This window comes from Lissotriton helveticus, chromosome 7, assembly GCF_964261635.1.
Source record: "Lissotriton helveticus chromosome 7, aLisHel1.1, whole genome shotgun sequence".
NCBI lineage: Eukaryota > Metazoa > Chordata > Amphibia > Caudata > Salamandridae > Lissotriton > Lissotriton helveticus.
In genome coordinates this window covers 735710038-735732653 of record NC_136068.1, presented here as the reverse complement: position 1 = coordinate 735732653, position 22616 = coordinate 735710038, and the positions used below count along the sequence as shown (strand labels likewise).

The 22616-nt window shown below is 46.9% G+C and overlaps 1 protein-coding gene across 4 annotated transcripts in view; it reads left to right on the top strand.

Moving 5' to 3' along the window:
* Positions 1–22616, top strand: part of ARHGAP26 (Rho GTPase activating protein 26) — a 2444655-nt gene that overhangs the window by 1345639 nt on the left and 1076400 nt on the right. For all 4 annotated transcript variants that reach the window (XR_013598661.1, XM_078653061.1, XM_078653060.1 and 1 more), the window contains exon 17: positions 16152–16257. Coding sequence is in view for 3 of the 4 variants with exons in the window: in XM_078653061.1 (XP_078509187.1) it covers positions 16152–16257 (106 nt within the window). In the remaining variant the exon portion in view is untranslated. The remainder of the gene's footprint in view (positions 1–16151; positions 16258–22616) is intronic.

Genomic DNA, 22616 nt, shown 5'->3' with positions numbered 1-22616 from the left:
CATACCTGAATGTGTAATGTAGATACAGTGCTTGTGTAAAGCGCTCCAATACCTTCGGATCGAGTTCGCTCTATATAAATATGCAACAACAAAAAAATAAAAACTACCTCCTCATTACAGAAAAAAATCGTTTGCACTTTTAAAGGAATTCCAAGTGAGTTGAGTGATTTGTGATGGCTGCCCAAGAACATTAGAAGTGTCCGTGAACAAATCTTAGACTCGAAAACAATAGAAACAGCCAGAGAAAACCTGACTGCTACCGGATCTAATGCTTGCATATGAATCCCCACACGCTGTGTGATTACACTTCTGGCGCAGGCTCTCTCGAGTTGAAACAACTTGCTGGTGGAGATTCACTCACAACTTTAGCTCATTTATAGAAGTGTTAAGCAGTCGTGTAGTGCCTACGTTTCTCAAGACCTTGTGGTCTCTTTGTAACTGCCTCAATATATGTTGAGCCTGGCCAATCCATGTGCAGTATTTTAATGGTAATTGCCTGTTACGAACTTTCAGATGAGGTGGCCATTATCAGCACCGAGGAGTGTGGGTTTGTGAATGCCTGTCTAAAGTTTGTGAATTTTTGTACAAGACCCCGCTGTGCCGTCAGGTGACGTTCTCACTGGTGGTACTTCGTGATAGTGCCCGAGGGAGCAGGTACAGGAGCGCACCGCTCACACCTTCACTTTCAGATTTAAAGCAACAGGGCACCTGTTAGTTGAGTGCTATTCGTTCAGATGTCGCCCTCTCCTGCAAAGCTCGTCCCTCCTCACGTGTACCTCTTGTGTTTCCATTAACAGGGGGTGATACTACACAGACTGCTGTGATATCTGAGGGGCCCGCCCTGTGGATAAGAGGGCTCGACTTCGGCGCTTCTTCCTGGGAGCAGCTGCTCTCTCTGCACTGAGCTGCACGGGAAGTTTATGGCGCATTGTGCCGGGATTGACCCGTCTTGGATAAGTGGGATTTAGAGAACATCACCGCTCCGCCATGAAGAAGCAGCAGAAGAGATTCCTGCAGATGACATTTTTTTACGGAGAGTGAACTCCAGATTTGAACCCGGAGTTCCATGTTATAAAAACATTAAATTAAGCACTTGCACGTTTACGAATGACAAAGAAACGCACCCTTTACCATCCAGGGCAAAAAAAGAACCAAGAAACTGTATGTGGGGAGGGAGGCGATCGCGAAACTGAAAGTGATCGGAAAAATCCGCGAGTGGTGCGCACGCGCCCATTAGCTTTCAATTATCGCGCCCGTGTCTGGGCACGATAATTGAAAGCATATGGCAGGAAATGCGCGTAGTAGACACCAATAGGCCAGGAGCGGAGCTATGCGCCCGCCTCTGGCCTATTGGTGTCTCTTTCACAAAACAACACACAATGAAAGGCCAATAGCAGGCCGCAAATGGAAATTCGCACGCACGAGCGTGTGGAATTTCCAGATCCATTTGCAAAACCCTGCCAAAAGGACTCTGACTGCGCGAACACTGTTGCGCAGTGTATCGCTAGGCCGAGACCTAAAAACAATTAAGATGCTCATGTTGACTTAGATTTTGTCTGCCCTAGACCAAGGAGATTGTCTGGTAGCTCTGGACTTGCAGAATGCGTAATTTCACATCACCATCCTGCCTGCCCACAGGCGTTACTTGCTGTTCAAGGAAGGCCACATGCACTTTCAATTCACTGTGCATCCATTTGGTCTTACTAGTGCCCCTCTGATGTTCACCAAGGGGATGGCGGTGGTTGCAGCTCCTCTGCACAGGTTAGGGGTGTCAGTCTTCACTAATCTTGACGACTGGCTGTTGAAGGTGCCATTGCCCCAGGCTGTCCACTCCTTCTGAGATGCTCCCTTTCACCATAGATGTTCTGGTCACAGTGCTTTTTCGGGCTTATTCTCCCGGGCAGTGAGCCCAGGATATTCAGACTGATACAAATGTTTCAGCCTCTTTCCTGAATTTTGGTGAGAATGACATTGAGGCTGCTGGGACTCAAGACTTCCTGCATCCTGTTGGTACATCACGCCAGATGGCTTATGCAGGCTCTGCATTGGGACCTGAACTTTCAGTGGGTGCCGCATCAGAGGAATCTCTCTAATGTGGTCCAGAACTTGGAGGTAGCTACAAAAGCCCTGCTGCGGTGGTTGACGAACCACGATTGGCTCAGAGGCAGACCCCTCTCCCTTCCCCAACCACATCTCACAGTAGTGACAGGTGCGTCACTCCTGGGATGGGGCGGCCAACTGGGAGAGGTGGCGATCAGGGGACACTGGTCTCTGACTGTGTCAAGGCTCCACACCAATTTGTTGGAGCTTTGGCCGATCCATCATGCATTAAAAGCTTTTCTTCCCTCTGTAAAAGGGAAGCTAGTGCAAGTGTTAACAGACCACACCACCACCATGTGGTAATGCAACAAGCGCGGTGGGTTAGTGGACCCTTTGTCAAGAGGCCCTGCATTCCTGGACATGGCTGGAACAGGCACCGAATCCTCTGACGCTTCCTCCACCTCAGACGCCGGTTGTGTTCACGGCCGTCTCCACCCTGCCGTGGACACGGAGCCGGACTGACATCAATCCACACCAGTACAGGCACCGGCTAGTACTTTTGTACCCCTGTTCTACCCTGGCGTTCACTTTTGCCGTGAGTGGCAGTCAGAAGAGGGTGAGGAGGACTGGGAGGGGTCTGTGGACACTCTGGCAGACCGGCTAGATGACCCAGACCTGAGAGAGGAGTTAGGTGATGCCAGTGGTCTAGACACCTCCCCAGACCTTGGTATGCTTTCTCTCCCAACCGTGGCAACGGAGGAGGGAGCCACTTACGCGGTGGTGTTGTGTAGGGCCTCTCAGGCCTTGGGCCTTGAGCTTCCAACGGTGGAAGTCAGGACTAACCTCCTGACTGAGGTGCTTCAGCCAGCAATGGCCTTTTTAGAGCCCCTGCTGCCGTTCAGCGAGGCCCTAACAGACATCCTTCTGGGCGCTTGGTCCAAGCCCAGCACCGGGGCTCCTGTGGATAGGATGATTGCCCGATGCCATCTTCTGGCCCTGGGTGACCCGATTTTCCTCTCCCAACACCCTACCCTCGAGAGCTTGGTGGTTCAAGCCACAACGTCCAAAGGATTTTTCCCTACTGCTCCCCCAGAAAGGGAATCCAAGAACCAGGACCATCTTGGGAAGAGGTTTTCTTCTGCCAGCTTAGGACTGCAGTCGGTGAACACCGCATGTTGTTTGGGCCACTACACGCACTCTGTGTGGGACACAGTTGTGCAAGGGCTGCCACAGGGCCCGGAGGAGGCCTGGACTGTACTCTCTCATGCTGTTGCACAGGGTAGAGATGCAGCAAAGTCTGCCATTCGATGTGGGCTGGATACTGCCGACTCGTTAGGTAGAACGATTACTATGTCAGTAGCTTTGATACGCTATGCCTGGCTGAGGTCTACTGGCTTTTCCGGGGATGTCCAATCGACCCTTTTGGACATGCCCTTTGATGGCCGTTGCCTGTTTGGCGACAAGGCGGACAATGCCCTGGAGCGATTCAAGGACTCTAGAGCTACAGCAAGATATGTAGGCCTCGCTGCCACCTCTCGTCCTATTCAGTCAGCCTTTCGCTCCTTTCGTGGCTGTGGAAGGGGTGCCCCACCTTATTCCACTCAGGGCCACAGGCAGGGGATGTGGGACCCAACGTCATGGTCCTAGAGGCCAGCGGGCAGGCCATTCCACCAGTGCCCCCTCTACATCAGCCTCCAAGCCTTCCTAGTCTGATCTTTTGGGCCACCAGTTGCCAGTGGGCGGCAGGATTCGCCATCACCTCCCCCACTGCCACAACATCACATCGGACAGGTGGGTTTTGCAGATAGCCCGAAGGGGCTACTCCATTCCTTTTGAGACTACCCCTCCCTCCATGCCACCAGCACTCCATCGCATGTCGGTGGATCACTTGGCCCTTCTCCATCAGGAAGTTACGGCTCTCTTGGCCAAGAAAGCTATCGAGTGTGTCCCTGTGCCAGAAGTGGGTCATAGTTGTATTTCCCACTGCTTCCTGGTACCCAAGAAGGACAAAGGCCTGCGTCTTATCTTGGATCTCAGGGACGTCAACCGCTTCCTCCGGAAGGAGAAGTTCAAAATGTTGACATTGGCTCAGGTCTTGTCTGCCCCCAACCCTGGAGACTGGATGGTAGCGTTGGACTTGCAGGACGCTTATTTCCACATCCCCATCCTGTCGGCCCACAGGCGTTACCTATGGTTCACAGTAGGCCACATGCATTTTCAGTTTACCGTGCTCCCCTTTGTCCTCACAGTAGTGTAGTTCCTATAGTCCCAATAGGCTCTGCGCATTGGAATAAAATATCCTATAGATTTGACGTAGGACTTATGTCTACTAGGTCTCTATCGAATATATTAGACTTAATTGTGAGTGCCAGCTAGCTCAGAGGTCACTAGAAACTTTCTCTAATATATAAGAAGGGATTCGTTTCTGACAATCTCATAAACATGACAACTTTGTTTCCCCAAGAATAAAACTGATCTTCAGAGTCGTGGAAACAATAGATAGATATTTTACTCGGTCAATCGTGCATGCTTCGTTTCATCAGAGGTGCAGAGAAATAGAGAGACTACCATTTTCAATAAAAAGGGGTTATTGAACAGTCTTCTTTCTCAAGGAAGTAAAGTGAACTGCTACAATCGTAATACTGGTTGCAAAGTATAATGCGTACAGTAAGAAGAATATTATGAAATATTACTGTAAAAGCATTGTATGGTTTCTGAACCACAGATAAATACATACATAACAAAGGCTTAAAAGTACTGAAATGGTGCTTCTAAAATACGCCTACCCCAATGTACCTAACCTAAGTCTAGTACGAGGGAAGAAGTAAGTGAGGTGTAGCATAGGTTTAGTTTTCTTTGCCAAGAATCTATCCAAGATTTCTCTTAGGGTCTAATCGGCTCCGTACCTTGGTCTTAGAATGAAGGAGGTCTGGTATCTGTGTCTCGGGACTCGATTTCCCAACACCCCGCGAGTGGAGCTTGGAAACACTGGAGCTGGATTCTCAGCGAGAGAAAGGCAGCCTCTCTGTTAGAGCGTCAGCTGGAGGGTTGGCTTCCTTCGGCACTTGTTGTAGTGAGCTGCGTCGGGCAAGTAGATAGTCGAGCTGCTCCGAACCACTGTGTCTTTGCTAGGCCAAGTGTAGGCATATTTATACCTTGAAGGTGCCTAGTTTTACGTAAAGTCGGACATAATAAAGTCATCAAAGAACCCCAAGGGAATGGTAGTTCTTTGAAAACTCCATGATTTCTAGGACAAATCAATATTCAAGCAAGGGGATGCCCCTGACTGCTGAAGCCGAGTTTTCCAAGAAATCGTTGTGGCTTTTTGGAACTAGTGGAAGTTGCCATGCCTTTATTTGGACCGGATGGTTCTGTCTAAATATGGGTATGATTTCTATGTCTATATAAGGGCAAATTGATTTATACCTATATAAGGACATGAATCGGTAAATTACGCTTGGATTCTAAAATGCTACACAACATCACAAGCACCCCTCAGGTGTTCACGAAAGTGATGGCAGTGGTCACAGCTCACCTGGGCAGATCAAGGCTTCCAGTCTTCCCCTAGCTTGACTGGCTGTTGAAGGCGAGCTCGCCCCAGGCTGTCATCTCACACCTCCAGACTACGGTGGACCTCCTGCACTCGCTGGGGTTCACTATCAATGTGCCGAAGTCACACCTGATAACCACTCAAAAGCTCCTTTTCATCAGGGCAGTTCTGCATACCAACCAGAGTTCATAGTGGTGACATTGGGGTCACTCCTGGGATGAGGCGGCCACATGGGGGAGGTGGAGATCAGAGGCCTCCGGCGGAGTTCGGGCTCCACATCAACCTTCTGGCAGGCCCGGACTGGCCATAGCAGGCACCGGACAATCCCCTGGTGCGCCGCACGGGAGGGGGCCGGTTTTGGGCCCCTGAGGGCCGTTTTTGTTACAGGGCCGTTTTTGCAACATAGCTGCAAAATCGACCCTGTAACAAAATCGGCCGAAATCCGGTCCCGGCAAAGAGCTCGGCGGCACCTCCCCCCGCCAATCAAACCCCCCCCCGACTCCCACTCAGTGGGGAGGGGGCGGCCGAGCACTTTGCCAGGGCCGGTTTTGGTTCCCAGTCCGGCACTGCCTTCTGGAGCTCCAGGCGATTGGTCTTGCACTGAAAGCATTTCTTCCTTCTGTCAGAGGAAGGGTGGTGCAGGTGTTCAAGGACTACACCACCGCCATTTGGTACTGCAATAAACATGGTGAGGTGGGGTCGTGGACACTATGTCAGGAGGCTCTTCGCCTTTGGCCGTGGCTGGAACATCAGGGCATGTCCCTGGTGGTTCAACACCTGGCAGGTTCTCTGAACACCAGGGTGGACAAACTCAGCCACCGGTGCATGATGGAGCACCATTTGCATCTTCACTTTAAGGTGGGCAAGGTTCCTTTCAGCAGTGGGTAGAGCCTTGGTTGTATCTGTTCACCACCGGAGAGAACGCGCAATGTCATCAGTTCTGCGCGTTGGAATTTCCAAGGTGGCACTCGATCGGCTGTGCTTTTTGTCACAAGTGGAATTGCGGTCTATTATACGCCTTTCCGCCTATACCACTTCTGCCCAAATTGCTGAAGATCAAGTGGGACCAGTCCCAAGTCATTCTTGTGGCTCCGGATTGGGCACGAAGAGTCTTTTATCCTGAGCTATTGCGCATGGCTGTCGATCCTCCAATCAGACTGCCTTTTCGGGAGGATCTTTTGTCGCAGCAGCAGGGAACGGTCCTCCACGCGAACCTGTCCAGCCTCCACCTCCTTGCGTGGAGATTGAGCGACGGCAGTTGACAGCTTTTGACCTTCCTCCTGAAGTCTGTAATGTTATCTTGGCAGTCAGGTATCCCTCCACTAAGACGGTATACACCTGTAGATGGAACAAATTTGTGGCATGGTGCACAGCAATGGCTTTGGATCCTCTTTCTGCCCCTCGTTCAGAGGTTCTCCTCTTCATTCTTTCTTTGGCCCAGCAGGGCTCTGCTCTGGGAACCTTTAAAGGCTATCTTTCGGCCTATTCGGCCTTTCTTCACCTTCCTGATCAGCCTTCTCTTTTGAAGTCCCCTATTGTAAATAGGTTTCTTAAGGGCATTGCCTTTTTCCTCCTATTGCTTTCGTAATGCCGCAGTGAGACTTGAAACTTGTCTTGACTTACCTTGTGTGCTCCTTTCGAGCCACTGCATAATTGTTCTCTCAGACTCTAAAGACCTCTTTTCTGGTTGCCATCACCTCTGCTCGCAGGGTGAGTGAGCTTCAGGCTCTTTCTTCTTAACCTCATGTCCTTGCTGTCCATTCAAACAAGGTTGTCCTCCCAACAAGACCTCCTTTTCCTTCCCAAAGTGGTTACCTCTTTCCACATAGGACAGACCATAACTTTGCCCACATTCGTCCCACCCCCGCATCCTTCCAAGGAGGAGGAGAGACTCCACTGTCTGTATCCAAAACATGCCTTATCCTTTTATCTGGATCGCACAAAACAATTCCGGATGGGCGATCGATTCTTTGTTGGCAATGTGGGTGCCAAGAAAGGTTCTGCCGTGCAAAAATGAACCATCTCTTGATGAGTCGTTCTTTCCATTAAATCGGTTATTCATTGGTAAAAAAAGGAGCCTCCAGCCATGGCAGCCACTACTGCTTTGGGACGTGGAGTCACCCCTCTGTGACATCTTCCAGGCAGCCACATGGGCATCTCTGCACACGTTCACTGAGCATTATTGCCTGGTTAGTCAGGTCCGGAGAGACGGCTTCTTTGGCCGTTTAGTTCTCCCGGACTTTCTGGTGTGACCTTAGTTTGCAGACCCACCTCCGGGGTTGGTATTGCTAGGGTAACTATTTTAAGGTAAGGAATCTATAACTAATAGTCTCTTTCAGATTAACAAGTTACTTGCCTTCGGTAACAATATATCTGTAAGAGACATAGATTAGTTATAGATTCCTTACCACCCCACCCATCCTCCCTGTTCTGCAAATTGACTTCTAGAGTAAAGGACTCCCTTTCAGGGCCCTAGTTTTGTGTACCAGTGGTCCGTATCTTGTATGGCTCTGCGCTTCTGGCATGGAATGTCGTGTAAAGAACTGACCTAAGCGCGCCGGGGCAGCACAGAAAGTTTATTGATAAACTGTGCGATTACTTAAAATCATTACAGTGTATAAAAATGCAGTTTGGTTCAGATAAAATGCAGTAAAATACAGTAAAATGCGCCCCCCCCTGCTCGACCTACACCGGTCAGGGACCATTGGTGCAGCTATGTGATCTCGATACTGTCTGTGTTCACTGGTACTGTACATTATTAAAAAAGAATTAAAGTTTTTAGAGTCATCATGAGACCTTGCTTATTAGAGTCTGGAAGGCGTGTAAAAGTTCAACATCCTCAGTTGCACTGTGGGCTTTATCGGCCCCTGAGTCGGCCCCAGCTTTTCGGCGACTCCCTGTGTTATCTGTGGATTACCAACTTTAGGGCGGCGGGTCACAGGGCTCTTCGGGATGGTGTCCTTTAGTTGGTTTTCGAGTGCCATTTTAACTTGATGGATGAACTTGCCTATCCTGGCTAATAAACATGTTGTGGTTTCAGAGAAACACCAATCCGAGGCCTCTCTGCAAGTTCTGAGACCCAGGATACGTAGTGCCGGACGTAGCAATCGCTGTCGGTCACTGGCCAGCTTAGGGCAGCAACATAGCAAGTGTAGCCAGGATTCTCTGAGATATTTGCAAAGTCGGCAGGCAGTGGCTCCGTCCGAGCGTGCCCAACGTGGGTTAAAGTCCATTATCCTGAGGGCCAAGAGGCGCATAAACAGAATTTTTTGTCTTGCTTCGATTGTTAATGAGTCTTGTAAGTATGGCTGAGGTTTGCCAGGAATATAGGATTTGTCCAAGGCCAACGTTAGCGGGTTGGGCCGGAGCGAGGAAAGGTCTAGCTCAAAGGAAATAGACTGGACTTGGCGCTTGACGGCCTTTTGCCCAGGCGGAATATGGGATTTCGTGTAAGTACAGATTCCGCCCCTCGATCTTCAGAAGGTCAATGGCTAGTTCCACCTTGGCTTGCCATGGGGAGCCCTCTTCCCCAAAGATGGTTTTTAGCGAGTGCTTCAAGGTGTTTTCGGGCGACTTCAGAACTCTGATGTAGTATTTTAGCAGTTCCCCCAGTAGTACCAGTTCAGGACGTTTCAGGCCTATTTCCAGTCTCACCCTGCTATTCCGCACTTGTTTGGGGGCTCGTAGCCCCATCTTATAAGCTTTCACCTGTGCCGCTTGGACCACTTTCTCAAAAGCCCCTGGATAGGCTATATGGCCGTAGGTGATGGCGGGGATCAATTTAGCCCTAAGTACTGTCAGCATCGGATCTGCAGAGGGACTGGCCAGGCCGTGGCTTAGACGTCTTAGAGATGTAATTATTTTATCAATTTTTGGTTTAAGCGTCTTCAGATGTTTGAGTGCAGTGGCCCTCTCTGATACCCATGTGCCCAGGTAGTTGTAGGATGGGGCCGTGGTGATACGGTGTTCCCCCAGAGACCATGAAGCTTTTGTTTTGTGTGGATGTTTGCCGCAGGGGCGGCATCTAAGTAGATACCACAACGTCATTCCGGCAACCACGACGCCAACGCCGAATGTGGAGTCAACCAAAGCCACCTACCGACGTGCAGGGGTACTGCTGAAGAAAAAGTCTCCATATTTACTGACGCCTGGGGGTAAGTCTAAGGTAAGGAATCTATAAGTAATATAAGTCCCATACAGATATATTGTTACCGAAGGTAAGTAACTAGTTCATTGCAGCTGCCGAATCAACCTTTTTTATTCTAGTCACCTATTATAAATAGGTTTTTAAAAGGCCTAGTACATATGTTTCCACCTACTCCCTTTATCAGTGGGACCGTAGTTTAGTTCTCACATTCGTTGTGTGCTCCCTTTAAGCCCTTTGCACAATTGTGTCCCACGGCTGCTTACCATCAAGATAGCCATCCTAGTGGCAATAACATCTGCCCGAAGGGTGAGTGATTTGCACGCTTCATCCTGTAAGCCTCCCTATATGATTAGATTTGTAGATAAGATGGTGCTCCGCACTCGTGCCTCATTATTCCCAAAGGTAGTGACCCCATTCCATAAAGGTCAGTCAGTCACGGTTTAGATCTCTTTTGCACCAATAAGGAAGATGAGTGTCTTCACCGTCTGGACCCAAAAGAGCGTTGTCATTCTACCTGGACTGCACCAGAGTTCTGGGTGGACGACCAACTCTTTGTGAGTGACGTGGAAGCTAGAAAAGTTTGGCCAGTGGAGAAACTGACCATTCCGTGCTGGGTCATTATCTCCAATAACTCTGCTATGCCCTAGTTAGGAAGCAGCCTCCTGAGGACTTCTGGGCCCATTCTACCAGGGGAAAAGCTGTGACAGTGTTGGCTCGGGTGTCCCAGTTCTGGCTATCTGAAGGCAGCAACATGGGCATCTCTGCACATTTTTGCCAAGCACTACTGCCTGGACAGTGAGGTTGGCAGGGACGGACATTTTGCCCGTTTGGTCCTGCGTGACTTTTTAGTGTAGATAATCTAACCGAGCCCACCACCAGGATGGTATGGCTTGGATATTTATTTGAAGGTAAGGAGTCTGCAGCTAGAAGTCTCTATCAGATGAATAAGTTACTTACCTTCTCTAACGCATTATCTGGTAGAGACAATATCTAGCTGAAGATACCTTACAGACCCACCCATGCCTCCCTGCCTCTGCACCCAAACATGTCAAGGTCTGGACAAGGAACAGTTCTGTTCAGCTTTGAACTTGATTGCACATAGAACGGGACACTCCTCAGTAGCAAAAGAAACACCCTGAAGAACATGTTACTCTCCTTCTGTAACACATTATCTGGTAGAGACAATATCTAGCTGCAGATTCCTTAACCTTAGAATTTTCCAGGGAAATTAGAAAGGTGAAGAAGAAGAGTTTTTAGAAAAGTGAGATAAGGGGAAGCAAAGGGTGGAGAACCTGAACGTCCTTTAGGAGTCGCCTCTGCTACCCCTGGCATGTACATTGCAACCTCAGCACTGTTGTTGTGACCCCTACTGTCAGGAGGAAAAGCAGAGCCAATCACAGAAGGAAAACTGGGTCCTAATGGACCCTATTTACTTTCTGGAACTCACAAAGTCACCAAACACACAGGCTTTCTGTTTTCAACAAATTCTGCCTTGCTACACACACTCCAGTTAAGGAAAACGTTTTTTCCCCCAAAGCTGCTCACAGCAAGCCCTGCTGAAGGCAGCGCAGGGCGAACTGGGCTTTACCTCTCAAAGGGAAAGGTGCGGCACAAAGCCCGACTTGCAGGAAGAGTGTGTTTCAGGGATGTGCATTGTTGCTCACGTGTATATGCTAGGCACCTCATTCAGGGTCTAGTGAAAAAGAGAAGGCAGTTCTCGAGGCCAACTTAACTCCGTAAACACCACAGTGTCTTCTGTGAACTGCATGTTTTTCACTTAACTGAACCTGGTAGGGAGGGTATAGGTGCCATAGAAGCAACTTTTCTCTGTGCTGGCGCATTTCATTGAATAATAATCAGCAAAACAATGATGATTCAAAGAGAAGGGTTTAGTTTGTATCGAAAGCCTTTTGCTTTGGTCTTCTGCTGTGTTCAACACATGAATTTTAAGGATAGTGTCAAATGCACTTCCCATCAAGGGGACTGGGCCCAGTGTTCTAATGTATTTATCAAATATCGAGGTCATGTTGTATGGTATGTGATACCATGTTCCAGTCTTGGCTTGTTATCCAATAGCACTTGGCATTTTGGTACTTGAAGTTTTGGTTTTGTCTTATTATTCATGTGGTCTAAAAATCAAAGCATGAAAGTTGTTGAATTAAAAGCCAGGGCTACTTGAAGGATGATGCCTCTTGACAACCTTACACACATTTTCCTTCGTTGTTGCCCTTAATGTCTTGATGTCATTTAGGGGGTCGCTAGGGGTCATTGCTGCGACCTCTGGCTTGCTCCTGGTGGCATATATATATAGATATATATATATATATATAGATATACAGCATGCAGAAACCTGGATGGACGCCGTATGAGGGTCCAACGAGCCGAAGCGATTGAGGAGAACAATGTGAACAATACCGCATCTAATCGGCCACAATATCGTGCACAGGGAGGACCTATTGAGGCAAAGTCCCGGGGCTTTTATTAATACAAGGAAACAGCCATTATTTCTCACAACAACTTCTATATTCTGAAATCAAGTCGGAATATTGTAGGTCTATGTCCTTCATTCTATACATGATGAATTGGATGGGGGCCTACAAGACCATAAAAATATAGATAAGGAAGAAGAGTGAATTTTCCATATGGTGACCTTTTAAAGATCAATGGGGCCTATTTGAAACTATAAACGGTATCGACCTTAGTGGTTGTCAACTGATCTATTCTAAATAGAGGAACAAATCGGGTCTTGAAAAAGGTGGTCTAGATTGGGCTGATGCCACCTAAACGCGTTGACGCTTTGAATATACTAAATTGGGTGTACAAATTGGCATGTTTGAAAGAAATTAGAAAATACCTGTCTATTTTGATCTTTTCAACAGATAAGTCAACTAAGAAGTATAAGCTGATTGTCGTACATGTTTTTTTCTCTTTCTCCTTCCCTTATCATCTTCCCCCCTTCTTAAAGGTTGAGCTATGCTACAGTGAATTCACAATGATCTATTGAAAATAGTTTTTTTTTAATTTCAGTGGTTTTATATCTATTTTTACAACGGAGTGTATTTTGATTTGTTTAATGTTTTTATGATGAATGGAATCGGATTCTAAAACAACTGTGCTGGTCATATTTTAATAACAAAAAAAGTTGATAAATATCATTATCTGGTACCATAAATACAACCAGGGTTGAGGTTACAGAAAAATATTGGTTTGAGATTGGACATAGATGTGTGAATGTGCTGAAAGTGATTTATCCAAAGGGAATCAGTTTGTGGACATAGTTGCTCCTGGTGATACCGGACTATACCTTTGCGACCCTGGCCTCTAAAATAGGAAAATCAGTTCCATCTTGTTGCATTTGTCACCCCAAGTGCGACGGGTATGCCCAGATGTAGGTCCTGTGCTCTTCATACCACTGGAGTCAAGCTATCATGGCTGATGAGGGGTGAAACCCCGAAACCGGTCCTAGGATGATTGGTTCTAGCCCAGGGAGGACCTGGCCTGGCAGTTCGGGCTGGACTGTTCCCATTGGGTGCAGGGTCAAAACTGATTTGCATATGGCTGTGTTCAAACTGGAATGGCATGCGGAGCAAAAAACGATAGATTTAGGCCCAGATCTGTGCACTGGGGTGAATGTATGACATTGTTCTGCATTCTGTCAGTCAATTGTTCTTTTTGCAATTGAATATGGGGGCAGCTCCGCATTTCTTACTTTCTGCCCATTTTCAATATACTTATTGTGATTAATATATAATTCACTATAAGTGTAATAAAAAAAAGCATACTTAGCTGGAATGGGACCTTTGGTGGCATCTGTGATGAGCAAAACTGGTTTTAAATATGTTGTGTGCATGCTTGCGGATGAGTGTATTTAAGCAAGAGAGTGTTTGTACGTTTGAACATGTGTCTGTGTGTGAGTGAAAGTGAGTCATCGACAGATGAGTAAAACTGTGAGACTAAATGACTGAGAATGAGGTAGTAAGATTAAGAGTGAATGCAAGTGAGTGAGAATGAATAACTGCGAGGGGGTGTATGAGTGAGTGAGTGTGAGACAATAATTCTGAATGAGTGTTAGTGAAAATGTGATATGATGTTTGCGAGGTTGTCATTGGCCTTGGCTTACTGAAGGCAGTTATTGTCCTATAGAGACACCCAATGCAAAATACTGGTGCTGGCATTCTTGATGGAATTCTTAGCATGACAGACATATGTGAGAAGAGACTGGCACACCATGGATCATTGTTGCCATAAAGGGCAGTAAAATACTAGGTACTGTCATACAAGAGCTATTTCATGGCGTATACGAGACCCATGGAAAATACTGATGGACACTAGTGGCAAAATGCTGGTACTTGTGCTAGTACAATGAAGGTAACTCTTTGCATAAAGGTGGACAACCTGGCTTGTGGGAGGGTGGCAACTATGAAAAAATGGTTGCCCTCGCACACCTAAGTAACTTTTGACATAAGGGTCACCTATGGTATATGGGCAGCAGAAATTGTAAAATACTTGCACAGGCTTATTTAATGTTATTTTGGGTATAAGGGATCACCCACTGTAAAATGCTGGCCCTGGCACGATGGAGTTAAATTTTGACATATGGAGTGCACACATAGTACATTTAAAAACAAAATTGGGTCAACTCCTGGGAAAAGTCAGTTTTCATCAGCTTGGCAAACAATGAAATAATTTGAATGTTTAATCAGTGCTCTTTCATTGCCTAGGGAATTTTAGCAAATGTACCTGAAAATGGGTGTTAAAATGCACTATATCATCCATTCTTATTTTTTTCTCTGGGTAACATACCCCCTTGAAGAGGTCTGATTTACTCTCCTGGCTCTCGCACTGCAATTCAGGGACTTTCAAAGATCAAGTCAGCACGCTAATTTAGGTGGTGTCTAAAGTAAACATTTGTCTGTTTTATGCTGTTCTAGTAATCATACAGTTATTATGGAACTTCAGTAATGTCAACAGTTGGGCTATTGGGGTCGTTTGACATGCCTTCCTGGGACAATTCAGGGTCAAGGGTCATATGTCACTTTGTGGGATGTCGTTAGGTTCAAAGGGTATGTGATGTCACTTCTGCTACCCCTGCCATTTTGATGGATCGGCTCCCATGGTGGAGGAGAAGAGTCTACATTCCACATGGAGATTCTCAAACCTTAGACCCAGCCTTTGAAAGCGATAGGGTTTCTTGTTTAATGCCTTACATTGATTCCTCAGGTCCCAGGATGCGCACTCTCTCAATCCCTTTTCTGTATTGCAGATGGGCATGGCAAGTGCCAGCAGTGCCTGTTACTCACTGATCACAACAGGCAGCACAGGCCTGGCAAATGGCAGCCCAACTGCTGTTTATTGCCTTTTCCAGAGCCGGGTGGTGGGAACCAGTTAGACCCTGGTTGAGCTTGGTACTCTGCATTCCAGGTTGCAGGCACATCCTGGAACCCTCAGGATGTGGCGAAACAAAGCTTCTGCTGCTCCTGGCACTGATGTCGGTCATCCATTGTAGCTCATCAGTGTTCTCTGGAGCCTAGCAGTGTGCCAGTTGGTGCAATGGTGGCTGCATTAGCAAGCGTTCCAGGTCAAAGGTACAAGAACTGGAATGATAGGGAAGGGCAAGGCTCTTTCTGATGATGTTGCTGGGTATCAAAGTGAAGAAAGGCACATTGGCTTACTGTTTTTGATCATCTTTTGTCTGCCACTAGCCTCACCAGCGTCTCAGGCAGGTTAATGTGGCTCCCATTTTGGAATTGTACTACTCCTTCATATTAAATAAGCCCCTAGAGAGTGCAGCACACAAGGTACAGGAGGGATAAGAACGTTTTATGAAATGAAGATGTGACAGACATCTTGGATGAGGGGGTTACCATTTTCATCTAGTGATGGCTACAGCAGCATGGTGTGCATGCTTGTGGAACTGAAGATGAGGCAAAGGCTACTCTGATATTTTCTAAAACATTGCGCCCATCAGAAAGAAAAAACAAAACATTTTGTACCATTGTCTTAAATGGAAAAATGTAAAGGAAAACTACATATGTACACATCTGTGAAAGGTCTTTGATTAATACCAAAGCTGAATGAAAACGCTGTTAGACAATTGCTAATGTGAGCTGAAGCATTCATGCCGCTGGCTATAGGGGGCTGCCCTAAAAAACATTTTTCCATATGTATGTGTGTGGGGTGTGGGTTTCTGTCGGGCAACCAAAGAAAAAAACACCTTTTTTTTAAGACCAAACGGCAAATTTGCCTCCGGGAAACTCAAATCTTCTTTATCTGATCTAAAACTACATATCCAGAATAAACCAATGGGTAAAAACCATAAATAACACCTAAGGCTATGGCTTCACTAAGCATTTTTGTGGTTGTATTGTTCAAAAGTGTATTGCAATGTTTCTAGTCTCTTTTTCCTTGTTACAGAACTTGAGAACCAGGAGTCACGTATTGCTGAGATCCATGCCTTGGTTCACCGGCTCCCAGAGAGACACCAGCAGATGTTGCATCTGCTTATGGTACATCTGGCCAAGTAGGTTTCTCTGCTTTTTAGACCTTTGCTCTCTTTCCGTTTGATCACCCGTAATATGGCTATTTTATTAAGAAATGCTTCCATGTTTCTTGTTGAAACCCAAACCTGAGTAACCTATAAACTGAAAAATATTGAAGACAAGAAGGAAAGCATTAAAGATGCATGGAGGTGAAAGAAATAGCACCTTGACGCTTTCGGTATTATTGGGTGCTAACCAATAGTTTTCAAGTGTTCTGTGTGCGAAGCCAAAGCCTCGGTTCGCAATTACATTCTAATAGAAATGAGGCTGAAATAGTCTCGAGGCTGACTCAGTAGGCTGTAGCTATTGTTACAGTATGATTTGTGTGCTGGGAAAGTGTACCTGTATCAACGGGTTTCCTCTGAGTGCCATCTCAGCGTAGTATACTGAGATCCAGTATACTAACACTCCGCCTCTAGCTTCACATCTAATATTGCATTTTAATTTTGGGTTGCTTTACTGAATTCACAGATGGCCTGCAGGAAGCAGACACAGGAGTAGTGTGTGCAGGATTTTATTTAGGCTGCAAATGTAAAAGAAGTGAACTCGCTCTTCCAGTTGCAGGTGCCCAACGCTGTTATTATCTGCAGGATATCCCTCTAATTACTGAAGGAACTCCACTGGTCATTGAGTATGAGGTCTTGTCTGCGTAGAATGAAAACAAGACCAAATCAGAACTTTCCCATCCCGACCAGATTTGTGTGTGAAATGTTCCACACCTTCAGCCTTATAAGACCTTAAAGTTCTGAGTAAGGTCTGTGGATTCAGACATAAAACACTTTCACCTCTCCTGTGAACCTCTCTGACCTAGTAACATATAGAATTATAGAAGGGTATCAGTCAATAACAGTTATTTTGAAGAGACGTCAAACACATGAGTTGCATATGATGCCATTTGGAATCCCAGTGAGGGCTACAGTATGCAGGGAATAGGGGGGAGCAGGGGTGGGAGAGAGGAACAAGATAGACAAAAAAAAATATCCTCACGGCTGCCATCTCTCCTCCGTCGTTGCTTCCCTTCCTGACGGGTCCCGGATGCAGATATGCTCCCCTAAGCCAATCGCAACGTAGCGTTGTGTTTGGTCATAGCTCCTTGGTTCAGCGCACAGACTAGGAGCCTGGGCATGTTCTCCACCCAGGCTGTGTTTTACATCCCTTCCACTATCCACATATGACAGATCACGCGCAGCGGACGCGCCCTATGCGCGCCGAAGGTGCGCCAAAGGTAAGCCCGTCTACGCCCGTCCGCGCCTGGACCGCGCCCAGCGCCTGTCCCCCTGGTCCCCGCCGCCCCAAACCCTCTAGAATCTCCTATGATGCCGCTACTCTCCTCGCCCTCAATCCCGGACGTACACCACTTTGCTGCGATGCTACTCCAGGACGTACTCACGGCCCATTCGCCTGCCTCTCCTGCAAGTTCAACTGCGTCAGGACCCTCACCAATCCCACGTCCTCCAAACACAATTCCGACTCTATCCGCCTTAAGTGCATCCTGCTCAACACCCGCTCGGTCCACAGACACGCAACAGAACTTTGGGACCTAATCGACTCTGCGTCACCTGACATCGCCTTCCTTACTGAAACATGGATGAACACTTCATCAGCTCCCGACATCGCCATAGCCATACCGGACACTTACAAGATAATCCGCAAAGACCGCACCAATCAAACAGGAGGAGGCATCGCCATCATCCACAGGAACACCATCAAAATCACAACCAGCTTCGAAGACAATCTTGCAACCGCCGAACATCTCCACTTTCAGATCCACACCGACCCCAGGACCACATTGAGAGGCACCCTCATCTACAGGCCTCCAGGTACCCGCACCCAATTCAGCGATGACATCACGGACTTCGTCAGCCCACACGCCCTAGCCTCCGAGAACTACATTCTTCTAGGAGACCTCAACTACCACCTTGAAAACAAACACGACAATAACACCACCACCCTTCTGGATAACCTGGCCAATCTCGGACTCAAACAACTCGTTGACACCCCCACCCATGTAGCCGGACACACGCTCGACCCTATCTTCACATCCAGCAAGCACATCTCCTTCGATCGCACCACAGCTCTCCACTGGACAGACCACAGCTGCGTTCACTTCAGCTACAAAACCTCCCTAACCCATAATCGCCCTCAACCTATTCCTCGGAGAAACTGGAACAAAATCACCTCCAACCAACTCCTCACATCACTCAACCAAAACCCTCCCACCCTCTCATTGGACCCAAACCAAGCGGCCACCAAATTCAAGCAATGGATCACCTTCAGTGCTGACGAATTAGCACCCCTGAAAAAGCACCAGATCAATTCAACTAGCAAAAAGGCTCCCTGGTTCAATGATGACCTTAAAAAATCCAAGAAGCTATGCCGCACTCTGGAGAAGATTTGGAGGAAAAAACCCAACCTCAGACAACATGGCCTCCCTCAAGTCAGCCACCCGCAAACACCACCAACTGATTCGATCCGCTAAGAAATCAGCATTCAAGGTTCGTCTCGACAACAACACTCATAACAGCAAGGAACTCTTCAACATCGTCAAAGAATTCACCAACCCCACCGCAGCATCTGACGACATCACTCCCTCCCAAGGCCTCTGCGACGCGTTATCCTCCTTCTTCTACAACAAAATTGCCGACCTTCACAACAGCTTCGAGAATTCTCCGAGCGATCAACCCTCCCAACCCCCCTCAGATCCTACTTCGCCAACTAACAACCTCAGCGCTTGGAACCCAATTACCACTGAAGACACCATTCGCCTCATGAACTCAATCCACTCTGGCTCGCCCACTGACCCGTGCCCCCACCACATCTTCAACAAAGCTGACTCCATCATCGCACCCCATCTCCGTGATATCATCAACTGCTCGTTCAACTCTGCCATCGCCTTAGCAACATCGGCATACAAGGAAAAGCCTTGGACTGGATCATCTCATTCCTCGCTGGGAGAACCCACAGAGTCCGACTTCCCCATTCTACTCAGAGGCCACCGAAGTCATCTGCGGCGTACCTCAAGGATCCTCACTCAGTCCCACCCTCTTCAACGTCTACATGAGTCCTCTCGCCTCCATCGCGCGCCAACACAACCTCAACATCATCTCCTACGCCGACGACACCCAGCTAATCCTCTCCCTCACCAAAGACCCCAACACCGCCAAAACCAATCTTCACGAAGGCATGAAAGAAGTAGCCGAATGGATGAAACCTAGCCGCCTAAAACTCAACTCAGACAAAACAGAGGTACTCATCCTAGGATCTTCCCCCTCAGCTTGGGACGACACCTGGTGGCCTTCCGCGCTGGGCGCAGCACCCACACCCACAGACCATGCACGTAACCTTGGCTTCATCCTAGACTCCTCTCTCTCGATGTCCAGACAAGTCAACGCCGTCTCGTCCTCCTGCTTCAACGTACTTCGCATTCTCAAAAAGATCTTCCGCTGGATCCCCCTCGAGACAAGAAAGACTGTCAACCACGCACTGGTCATGAGTCGACTGGACTGTGGTAACACACTTTACGCCGGAATCACAGCAAAATTACAGAAAAAACTCCAGCGCATCCAAAACGCATCAGCGAGACTCATTCTAGACATCTCGTGCCAAGATCACATCACCGGACATCTAATAGACCTCCACTGGCTTCCCGTTAACAAAAGAATTACTTTCCGACTTCTCACCCACGCACACAAAGCCCTCTACAATCTAGGACCCGAATGCCTCAACACACGACTGTCCTTCTACAAACCCACCCGCCAACTTAGATCGTCCAATCATGCCCTCGCCGCAGTCCCGCGCATCCGGAAATCCACCATGGGTGGCAGATCCTTCTCCTTCCTGGCTGCCAAGACCTGGAACTCACTCCCCACCCACCTCCGCCTCACTCAGAACCACATCTCCTTCAGAAAAGAACTTAAAACCTGGCTCTTCGACAAATAATATACCCATTCCCCTAGCGCCTTGAGACCCTCTGGGTGAGTAGTGCGCTTTACAAATGCTAGAACTTGAACTTGAACTTGGGTGAGAACATGCTAAGTGCACATGACTGTTTGACCAGTGAAACTGTCATGGGCACTTATTGTGCACAAACCACCCTGCTTCCCAGGCTGTGACACCAGCCCCGCCCTAACCTAGCCCTGTAGCTACGAGAAAAAAAATAACAATGTTAATATCATTTGATTTTTCCTTTTCTCTGCTCTGAGAGCAGTGGGGCGACGCTCTTCCGTCATAGCCGAGGAGCCGCCCCTGACAGTAAACCGCAGGTCTGTGCACTCTTGTAAATTTCAGAGGAGGCAGATGTTGGTTCACCACCAGTCTCCCTTAGAATTGTGTGGACCTGAGAGTGGCATGACTGTGAACCACTGTTCCATTGGTTCTGTTGAGTGCCTGTGTGGCTGGTTCATGCTTTGAAATTCTGACCCATTCGTTTGAAACCATGTCTGGTATTATTCAACGTTAACTGGAGAAGAAAATGTATTACAAGAGTTTTAGTTTTGCATGATAGAAAATCATTTTTATGGGCAAGAGTTTCCATAAAGGGGGATTCATCAGTAGGATGTTCAGTACAATGTGTCCGATTATACCATTTGTTTTGCATGAATAACGCTGAAATTAGTGTGCAAGAAGTTAACAGAATTAGTCATTGATGAGTGTTTGCTTGCTTCTCGCAAGCATAACATAGATAGTAAATGATATAGATTAGCGTCTTTTGGTGGCCGGGTTTAGTTGTAGTACTTGAAATATTATGTCTACAAATGATGTGCCAGAATTCAGCATCAGTGAAATCGTACTGTATAGTTACTTTTGTGAGATGGCCATGCGCAGAGCAGTCAGGCATATGATGATGTGTATACATCTCACTGAAACTGGCTTTGTTAGCAAACAAAAACAAGAGGGGAGCCCACTCCCAAAAAAGACAGAGGGACGAGCTATCCGATTTAATTATCCCATATCTCAAAATAATGTGAGAAGGAATAGATGCCTGTGCCCCCCCCCCCTCCCAACCCTTTAAAGGTGTTATTTTGACAAAACCTAACGCTATTGGGTACACAACTCCACAGTATGTATTACATCCCCCCCACACATACAACATAAGATTGTTTTTATACAATTTACATTGGCATTTCAAGTCATTTTACTTTTATTGTGTCAAATGTTGATAATCAATTTCAGCATCAGTTCATATCTGCTTTCAATTAAGTTACAAATATTAATTCTGCAAATCTAGTCTATGCTTTTTTTTACAATTTTAAAATATTAATAACATGCCTTAATCGACCTACTTATCCATACATACCCATTTATATAATATAAGTAAATATCCACCATGTCGAACTCCCCCCCCCCCCTGTTCACAAGTGTGTATACGTATATACACGTATACATGCAGCTGCACAGAGTGTAATATGCCATTTATTATCATTGTTCACTTTGGGGAGCAGCCATGAGTCATGATGCCCCTCTTCTCCTTCAATAATGCTCATAAATAAAATATTATACTCTGCATCTGCATATATGACTTATGCAAGGGTATTTTTTCATGTGCACTTGCCTTAACAAAAGATAATTAACTAAAGCACGAAGCAAAGGCTTACATTTGTGCAGTATAGTGAAATCACTTTGAGCCCTCATTACTATTAAGACAATTGATTAATTGTGTAAAGTAATTGTAATATGCACTCTGCGAGGCAGTAAAAAAAGTTTTTATTAGTAGTACATATGTTCTAAATAACATGTTGTGCCACGTTTATTTTCACTGCCATGGCATTAATATATTATATATTCACTCAACTGAAAAAGACTAAGTTAAAAATAGTGCGCTGTGGCTCTATTTCAAACTCATAGTTATGGTTACCAGTGCACACAACATGTGTCAAAGGCATTGTGCATCCTAGGTGTTCCGCACTTGGCTGGATGCAGTCCCTGGGGCAATCCCCACAGCACATGGAAAGCAGGGTAGAGAATACTCTCATAGAAGTTGGATGTAGTATCTAAAAAAAACTCTGACATTTACTGAAAACACGACAGTTAAAGTTAGGATTGGTTATAACACCTTAACATATGTCTGAAAAAACCTCTGAAATGCAAATAAAAAAAACGAATTAAAGAAGTCATAATTGTAAAACAAACATCTGAAAGAAACAGGTTAGTATTAGATTCCTTACCTTAGAATATCCCCAGGCGTCAGTCTGGATCCGGAAACTTTTGCGTAGCAGTACCCCTGCGCGTCGGTAGGCGTCGTCTGCAGGCGGCTCCGCGTCGTCGGCGTCGTGCGCCGTGATGACGTCGCTGGAGTATATAGACGCCGCCTCCGCGCGCTGACGTCAGTTCTTCTTTTTTC